Source organism: Gavialis gangeticus, unplaced genomic scaffold, assembly GCF_001723915.1.
Source record: "Gavialis gangeticus isolate Ggan-Ray unplaced genomic scaffold, GavGan_comp1, whole genome shotgun sequence".
In the NCBI taxonomy this organism is placed as follows: Eukaryota; Metazoa; Chordata; order Crocodylia; family Gavialidae; genus Gavialis; species Gavialis gangeticus.
Window position 1 is genome coordinate 54,933,540 of NW_017729006.1, and position 9,442 is coordinate 54,942,981.

At 46.6% G+C, this 9,442-nt stretch overlaps 1 protein-coding gene and 1 long non-coding RNA gene across 4 annotated transcripts in view; one reads left to right on the plus strand and one right to left on the minus strand.

Annotated features, from left to right (window-relative positions):
* LOC109291957 overlaps positions 1–9,442 on the minus strand; it is a 22,072-nt gene that overhangs the window by 2,589 nt on the left and 10,041 nt on the right. Inside the window, exons 2-3 of the long non-coding RNA XR_002095998.1 lie at positions 5,507–5,511; positions 995–1,002 (exon numbers count right to left, since the gene is read on the minus strand). This is a non-coding gene — a long non-coding RNA (uncharacterized LOC109291957). The remainder of the gene's footprint in view (positions 1–994; positions 1,003–5,506; positions 5,512–9,442) is intronic.
* Positions 2,320–9,442, plus strand: part of TERT (telomerase reverse transcriptase) — a 60,212-nt gene continuing 53,089 nt past the window's right edge. For all 3 annotated transcript variants that reach the window (XR_002095997.1, XM_019509205.1, XM_019509204.1), the window contains exon 1: positions 2,320–3,990. Coding sequence is in view for 2 of the 3 variants with exons in the window: in XM_019509205.1 (XP_019364750.1) it covers positions 2,337–3,990 (1,654 nt within the window). In the remaining variant the exon portion in view is untranslated. The remainder of the gene's footprint in view (positions 3,991–9,442) is intronic.

The following is a 9,442-nucleotide window of genomic DNA, read 5'->3' on the forward strand; positions in this document are numbered from 1 at the left end:
GCGGAGCGCCTCGTGGTGGCGGTGCCGCGGGGCGCCCGCGCCCTGCCCCGCCCGCTCTGCTTCCGCCAGGTACCCCCGGGGGAGGGCCACGGCGCGGGGGGGAGGGCGCCGTCTGCTCGCCTCTGCCCGCTGCGGCGACCCCGGGGCCCTTGTACCCTCGCCCGCCTCCAGGCTTGGGAGAGGAGGCGGCGGCGGTAGATGCGCGCGCACCGGGTCTCGCCGCGCTCGTGTACACGTCCTGCTCCACTCCACGCACCCCCGCTGCTTCCTGTTCACACACGCACTCTCACTTTCAGTGTTCCCCCTACACGCGCGCACACACATTGTTCCACTTGCGCACCCCCCATTGCTCTCCGTACACACCCCATTATTACCCCCTACACGCACACTCATTGCAACCCCCCCCACACATGGGCACACATGCAGGAGGGTGACCCGGTCCCAGGAGGGAAGGCACTTAGGCTTGGGGGAAGGGAGCTGGAGCTCTCCCTTTTCCTCTCCCAAGAGAAGATGCTGCTCTGAGCTGGGGGCCTGGCTTAAGGATGTGGTGAGCAGGGATTTTGGTTTTCTCTGATTTAAAAAAAAAAAAAAATCCTTAATTTTTGGTTTAAAAAAAGTAACTCCAAATCCATATTTTTCTGTGATTTTTTTTTTTTTTTAATTAAAATCCCCTAATTAAAAAAAAAAAAAAATCCTTATTTTTTGGTTTAAAAAAAGAAACTCCAAATCCATATTTTTCTGTGATTTTTTTTTTTTTTTTTTTTTAATGTAACATCCCTAATATATAAATGAAACACCACTCTCTCTATATATATATCACAGACAACTGTGGCTGTGAGGTTACTTTTTTTTAAAAAACTGAAAATTGGGCATTTTTTAAAAACTGAGAGCGCTGGGATTCCTGCTCAGGAGCTCTCTCCAAGTTCAAGGCACCCCAGGGTTCAAGGCATCACTGCAGTAGGGCTGTCCCTGCAGTTTTAAAATGAGGTTGGACCAATGATTCTCTACCAGTGTGTTGCCGTGCCCTTTGGGTGTCTTGAGATCCTCTTGGGGGTGCCACAATGTGTCATGCAAGGCTAGCACTATCAGATGTGCCACCATGATTCATAAGATGTACCCAGTGATGTCAGACAGGAACCTAGAATGTCAAAAGCATTCTGACTGGCCCTTGTCTTTCTGAGGCCTTTCGTCTATTTGTAGTAAAAAAAGTACAGAAAAACCCAGTAAGAACTAGGAGTTAGTATTTTCAAAGGGGGGACCTCAGGTCTCTTCAGGTGGGAGGGTTATGTTTCCTGAGAGGTGCCTTCAGTCTAAAAACATTGAGAACCAGTGCTATAAGCTGTGCGAGGGTCGGGAGAAGGGGTTCCTCTTTTCCTGCTGAAGTGTGAACGCAAAGTTCCTGGTCCCTAGGCTGGGGTTGGGTAAAACAAAAGGTTGGGTGTCCAGGGCTTGTTTGCTCTGCTCTTTCTCATGAAGGAGCATTTAAAAATTGAAAAGGAACAGCCTCCATTGTAATTGGGGCTGAATAATGCAATTCTCATGTTGCAGAAAGAGAAAGGCGATCCCCTTCAGTTGTGTTCAGTAAACAGGAGAGAAGATGATCTTGCAGACTTCTCTCTTAAGTTGCTGCATAAACAAAGCTATTCTTCTGTTGACCTGTTTGATTCTCATGAATTGAGATAATTGAATTCATATTCCTGGAGGGATTAGGTCTATGGTATAGTAAGTGCTGTAAATGCAGCTTGGTAGATCCTCTGACTTGAGGATCCTGCAGTCTAAACAGACAGGATGGACTGCGGGTGAGGAGAGAGCATTATCCCAGTTTTATGAAGGGGGAGGGAGTAAGTACCGTGCCCAAATTCTTCATCCCTGCTTTCAGTGTACAAAAGTCTGTGTAACATTTGAAAATGCCTGATGCAGTGTGGCACGTGCAGGCTGATCAACTTGTTTTGAAGAGTCAAAATCTACAACCAGAGTCTGGGGCTAAGCATGCATGCTTTTGAAGGTGGATTTGTGGTTTGTCCCCCCAAAAAAAGTCTTAGGAAAGTTAACTTTTGTTTTATTTTTTCCCTTTTCAGCTCTCTACTATGAGTGATGTTATCAAAAGAGTTGTTCAGAGACTTTGTGAAAAAAAGAAGAAGAATGTGCTTGCATTTGGGTATTCCTTATTAGATGAAAACACTTCTCATTTGCTGGTTACATCTACTGTAGGTCTATGCAACTACCTTCCTAATACTTCAACAGAAGCTCTTCACACTGATGGCCTCTGGGAAACGTTACTGAGCAGGATAGGGGATGACCTGATGATGTATTTGTTGGAACATTGTGCTGTCTTTATGCTAGTGCCTCCTAGCTGCTGTTACCAAATCTGTGGGCTGCCTCTCTATGAACTAATTTCAAATAACTTGGAACCATCCCCAGTGTTTGTTAAGCAAGCATATTCAAAGCGTAGAAAGAATGTATTGCTTGATTATGTGCAAAAGAAGTCTAAGTTTCGTAGGAATTACCTATCCCAGACGAACTGGAAACGCAAGCAGAGCTCTGAAATAAGTACTGTGATGACAGTGCGACAAAAGAGTAAAATATCAGGAGTCCCCATGTCTAATGATCAGCATTTTGCTACTGCTGAGGAAACTGTTGGGCAGAATAGTAGGACAAGCAAACAGGACAAGATGTCAATAGGAGACCTGGGAAGTTGGAGAAGCTGTGATCTATATCCAGCAGCTGCAGTTGCACCTTTCAAACGAAAACGTGGTGGGGAGCAGCTTGAGATTTCAGTCAAAAGGGTGAAGATAACAGCAGAAGAGCTGGAGAAAGAAACTGAGAGCTTTGGTTCTAATGTAGACAAAAACAAATCCCAAGATGCTGGCTCGGAATACGTAGAATCATTTCCTCAAGGGAGTGAGGGTGGTTCATCAAGAGTGCCTGCTCCTCATCAAGCATTAGACACTCATGATAGCCGGAAGTTTGTGGCAGATAGTGAGAATTCATTTCTGCTACATGATCAGAGTAACAAGCTTTCTAAACCTAGAACCAAAACAAGGACAAAATCCAACAGAGAGCAAGACGCCTGTAAATCTCCAGCTGGTTCTGCAGAAGTCGCACAAGTGGAAGATGATTCTTTAAAATACAGAGGCCTTAAAAAGAATCCAACTGACTTAGCTAAGAAGTTACCAAAGAAAACTGTATGGTCTGCCGTGTACATTAGGACAAGCTCTCTCTTATATTCTCTCAGAAGCTTCCAAGAAGGTTTTCCTAAACCATTTTTACTGAACCGCTTAAAGTGCTCCCCAAAAGGGGGTCAGCAACTTGTAGAAGCCATATTCCTAAATGGGAATACATTGCAGCAAAAGTGCCACCAGAACCCACTGAGGCACAGATGGAGAAAGAAGAGATTTCCCAAACGCTACTGGCAGATGAGGAATGTGTTTCAAGAACTGTTAAAGAACCATGCCAAGTGCCCCTATTTAGTACTTTTGAAAAAGAATTGTCCTGTTCAGCTGTCTGAGGCCAGCTCAGGCAAAGTTGACCCATTGCATCAGTCACCAACATCTGAGGGGACACAAATTCCCAGGCAAGGGGAAGATCCTCTTAGGGAAGGGCCAGGTTCATGTCCGAGAAACAGCTGTGGAGAAGGCAGCAGAGAAGGCGGTGCAAGTGATTCTCGTCCACTTCTGAAAAGGACCTCAACTGATTCAAGCACGCTCCCTGAAAAACCTTTATTGGGGCACAGTCCTCAAGACCTCTCCGATTCTGCCTTCAGGGAGCTCCTTAAGCAGAACAGCAAGCACTGGCAGGTGTATGTTTTTGTGAGGGAATGTCTAGAGCGAGTAGTCCCTGTGGAGCTGTGGGGTTCTAGCCATAACAAATGCCGGTTCTTCAAAAACGTAAAAAGGTTCATCTCCTTGGGAAGGTTTGCCAAGATCTCTTTGCATGAGCTGATGTGGAAGATGAGAGTGAACGACTGTGCGTGGCTTCATCTGAGCAGAGGTACTAATTTTCATACTGATAACAAAATATGGCAGCTGAATGGTGTTCAAATATTAAGCCAAACCCAGGCAGGTGGGGTGGGGGGTAGAGAGGCAGGCACCTGGGGACCCAGACACTGCAGGGTGGGGGGCAGATGCCAGGGGGGCTCAGGTGTGGGAGGGGCAGGTGGCAGGAAAGACAAGTTCCAGGGGAGGCAGGCACTGTGGTGGGGGAGCAGGTGCCCGGGTGTTGGGGGGGACAGGCTGCAGGCAGTAGCGGGACAAGTGGTTAGGGGGGCAGGGCAGGGGGCAGGCTACTTGATTCTCCTGCCCCCTTACTGCCTGCACCACTGCTTGCTCTGCAACTTTAAGATGACCTTCCAGTAATTCTAACAGATTACTGTATTTACTGGACTAGATGACCCTGAGTACAAGATAACTCCCCAGTAATTAGATACTATACATGGAAAATTTATAGTTTTCCAGGTATAGAATCTAATGGAGGTTTGCTTTGAATGTGTCCCCTTTCCACTGCTACAGCAGGGAAAATAAATCTGGGGGCATCAGGTAGCCCCTTTGCTCTCTGCTTCCCCTACTTTTTCCCCCACTAACAGCCCCTTCCCCCTCTCCATACTATCAGACCCTGCTCACCCTGAGCATGTGTAAGTGAGGAGCAAATCTGAAAACAATAACCTTGAAATTAAACGTGGCTTTAGCAGTTTGCATATAGTACCCATACACTTAGTTCATCCACAATTGATGCATGTTATCTTTTTTTTTTAACGGCTTCAATTTTAGCACAGGTGCTCCATAAACACGTTTGAACAGTACTTTGGCACTTATTTATGTGTAGCACAAACTATGGTTTTGTTTTGTTTTTTTGCAAAAATATTTATTTCTATGTATGTAAATAAATATTGTATATAACTGTACGTCTACCAACCTGTCAAGTGACCCCTGTGGTTCCCTAGACAGACCAAAGTACAGTTTACCAGTTAAACTATTTTAGTCCTGTTACAGAGTTTGCACTGTGCACCCATGCATCCATCACCATTCCAGTGCTTTCACTTGTTGTCATCATAGTCATCGCTGTCCTCACCGTTGTCCTTGTTATTTCGGAGGGCTTGCCTCTGAAAAATGTATACCAGTCCATCCTATGAGGTCTGCAGTCTCTTTCCTGTTCTCTTCTGTCTTCCTGTAGTATCGCTATTTTTCACTCAGCCCCATTTTAATACAGTCTTTGACTGTAGGGTCTGAGTACCTATTTGTGAATGGGTTCCTGGTTTTCTACAGGGCGTACCTGAAGCAGGAGCTGAATTGGTCAAAGTGGGCTATCGGGGCCCCTTGAGTTTGGTCAAGTGCCCGTAAAGGACCACTTTTCTGGTCAGGATTTTGACACCTGTCACCACCAGAAGGAGTACACGTACTTTCTTCCACACCTCTGGCATATGGGCAGTCCCAGAAGAGGTGGTCGATTGTTTATGCTTGCTACTGGCAGATTAGCCCAGGGCAGTTTGCTAAACCTCTCTGTCCTGCACTGTTTCTCCATACCCATTTCAAGAATGCCCAGTGGACTGTCTGCTAGTTCAGGTCTTTGTGCTCCGTTTCCAGGTCCTTGTGGAAAATTCGCTCCCACACAGCCTGGCAGCTGTCACTGGGTAGCAAGTCCATGCATGATATCTCGCCCTTACCACCACCTGTATCTTGCAGTGGTTAACCAGGGTTGCTAAATTAATATTGTGCAGCTGGTATTTTTCCTGGAAGCATTGCAGGACCTCATAGAGCCGTGGGGACACCAGGGTCCATAGGCTTCCTTAGATCATCATGTATACCTACCACTGTCACAGCAGCTGCCGTGCAAAATACGTGACAAAGTGAGTTTGTCCCAGGGGAATAAAAATGGAGGCTCTAGGACGACCCAAGGAAGGGGTGTCATGCCCAAGGAAAGGGGGAAGGAGCCCTGAAAGGAAGAAACACTTACTACCTCTTGCAGGGCAGAGCAAGCTGCGCCAAGGAGAGACACTTGCACGGTTCATCAGCCACTTTTATTGCTGGCTGGTGACGGCGCCGGCAGATAAAGTCATAAAAAACCGCCGCCCGGCGGATTTAAAAGCTGGCGGCGGGTAAATGGCAGGAGAAGCGGCTGGGACTCTGAGGGGTGAAGGTGCTCCCCAGCCAACGTCCCAGGGAAACCGACAGCCCTGGTAGGAGCGAGATGGAGATCCCTTAAAAGGGGCTCACCCCACTCTAGTGGAGCCCACCATGTAGACTGGCAGGACAGCCAAGAAAGAGAGGGATGACGTTGGGGGACCAGAGACAGTCTAAGACAGTGGACCCATGAGTGGGGTGGGCAGAATCCTACACCCAGACCTTTTTCGTTATTTTTATTCTCTTCTTCATTTTTTTTGTGACTTATCCTATCTTGGAGGGCGCCTGGAGGGCAGCCCCAGAAAACCCTCCATGGGTCCAGGGCCATGGAGAAAGATCAGGGCCAGTTTGGGCAAGAGCCTCAGAGGAGGGACGACAGCGAAGGCGGAGATAATTGTACACCCCGTGATCATTGAGAGTAGCCAAACTGAGGAGCGGGCCAAAGGCTCATCATCCAGTGGCCTGGAAGGTTGGCGCTTGGTTGGGGTGTAGGGGAAATGGAGCCCCAAGAACGCCTCTGGTGAGGGATACCAGGAGTAGCAAGAAACCCTGGGAGGGACCCCACGCCAGGAACATAGAGAATCAACCCATGGCAGGAGACTGTCAGGGCTCCCCTCAGGGTGGAGCGTAACCTGATGCATAAGTTCTGGGGACACACCCCTTGGATGGGGCCTGGAGAATGCTTGAAACCTGCCCGCGACCACCTATATGAAGTCCGGTGGGGGCAGAGCTGTTTTGGATTCTGTTATAAAGGTAAAGAAAAGTGGAAGTCAAGGACACTGCACATTTTTCTACAAATTATGGAATTTTTAGGAAGGAATGGAAATTCACTCATAGTTCAATCCAGTGGTCACCAACCAGTAGATCTCAGTCCGTCGGTAGATCTCGGAGCCTCTTGGAGTTGATCCAAGGTTGGGGTGGGGGATGAGTGCCTGTGTGCATGCTTGTACGTGCCACAGCCCAGCAGGTCATTCCGTAGGGGAGGGAAGAGGTGAGGGCTAGATTAAGGCCCCCACAGTGAGGCACAGTGCCACAGGAGCATGGGTAAGATGAGTGGGGTCCTGGTTGGGTGGGACTTACCTGCTGGGGAGGTGTGCCCCCAAATAATTTTTTCTCCCTCTGCCTTGATCTGTACCATCCCTTCTCTCCCCACAGACTTACCTGCTGGGGAGGTGTGCCCCCAAATAATTTTTTCTCCCTCTGCCTTGATCTGTACCATCCCTTCTCTCCCCACAGACTTACCTGCTGGGGAGGTGTGCCCCCAAATAATTTTTTCTCCCTCTGCCTTGATCTGTACCATCCCTTCTCTCCCCACAGACTTACCTGCTGGGCAGGGGGGAGGGGGCATGCTTCCTGAAGTTCTTGTTTTCATGTTTCTTGAAGTTCTTTCCAAATTTCAACAGCATCTGCATTACAGCAGCAATCTTTCTGTAGTTTGTCCAAGGCTATGAAAATAGGTTTAGTATAGTCATCTTATCTTCTACGTTTCTCTTTAGTTCTCTTTAGACTACTCTTGCTGTGATACTTACAGCAATTTTGTCACAATTTTTAACATAGATGGTCTTCAGAATAGGCCTCTACTGGAGTCAAGAGGCAAGGTTCCAACACCTGTGATGACTTTGCTGATTCTTTGCATTGATAGTATGTACCATGCATCCCTTGCAGGGTCACAGCCTTTATACATGAAATATTGTACTGTATTTTTTAAAGCCTGATCTCAAAAGTTAGATATTTTCCCCTTTGTTTTTATATAGAAGAATATCAACCTTTAACTCCAGAGTTTTTAGCAAAGGCTTGTTGACTCAACGTAATATTTTATTTAAATTATTTTAATAGATTGTGCTAAATGTTAGGGCTGTGCGAGGCTTCGGACCGTGCTTCAGATCCAGAGAAGCTATGGACACTTCAGAGGCTGAAGCAGCATGTTCTGATCAAAGCGCTGGCGTCTTTAGGCTTTCCGAAGTGGTTCGGAGCTTCCAAAGTGCTTCGGAAAAGCTTCGGCCATAGGGTATAATAGGAAATCAATGAAATACCTATAACTTTGTTGTTTTTTTGTCTGATTTGGATGAAATTTGCAAGGATGGTAGCCTATGTTGAGAGCATGAAGCCTGTCAAGCTTGAAGAAGTTGGGTGCAGGGGTTGGGGGGGAACTGCACCCCAAATTCTTGAAAGCAAAACTCATGTCATGTCTATGTGTTATGACACGGGGGGTGGTGAAAAATGCAGGGATGGTAGCCCCTGGTGAGGCCTCAAAGCCTGCCAGATTTCAAGAAGATCAATGCAGGGGTTTGGGGGGAACTGCACCTCAAGCTACTGACAGGTGAAACTCATGATACAGATGACCCTGCATGTGTGTTAAGGTGCAGCGGGCTGAAAACTACAGGGATGGTGGCCCCTGCTGAGGCCACGAAGCCTGCCAAGTTTCAAGGACATAAGTGCAGGGGTTTGAGGGACACTGCACCTCAAGCTGCGGACAAGCAAAACTCGTGACATGGGTGACACTGTGTGGGTTAACACGCAGCAGGGTGAAAGCTGCAGGGATGGTAGCTCCCGCTGAGGCCATATGAAAAATTTCATTGATTCCCCATTATACCCTATGGCCGGATCTCGGAGGTGGCTCCGAAGCGTTGGAGACACTTTGGCCGAATCAAAGCGGGAACCCAGTCCAGAGCTCTGGATGGGATCACTGCCATCCGAAGTGGCTGGATCGAATAGCTGCCTACTCGCACAAGCCTACTAAATGTATATTGTAGCCTATGCTGTATTAAATTCAAATTTCATTTGAAGCAGGTTTGTTTTTAAAAAGGAAAACGTAATTATAATTTAATTTAAAAAAATTAAAAACCAATTTAAAATTTGAAAAACCCATCTTTTTAATTTTTTTTTATCAATTTGTATCCACCCTGCTTTGGATAGATTAGAAAATACATTTCTAGAAATGGAGGCAAACATTCTGAGTGGTTGAAAGTTCTACTAAAGTCTTTCTTCCTTACAGTATTTCTGAATCTCCTCCACAGAACCTCTGATAGCATCTTAGTCTTTGGTCTCTTTCCGGTCAGCCCTCAGACATGTGCTTGGCTCCTAATGAAGTCACGTTCAGGCTTAGAGTTTAAACACATAAGTTCTTTGCTAAATTAGGACCTCTTGTCTCCTTGAGTAGCTGCTTCTTGCCCATCTCCTGTCCCTTTTCCATTCCGTAATACTGATATATACATCTGTTGTCAAGTATATAACTCTTATTTCATATGTATATTTTATTGGTTGCATATTATAGCTGTTGTTCGTTTTGAGACTTTTCTAAAGTTTTTTTTTTTTTTTTTTTTTTT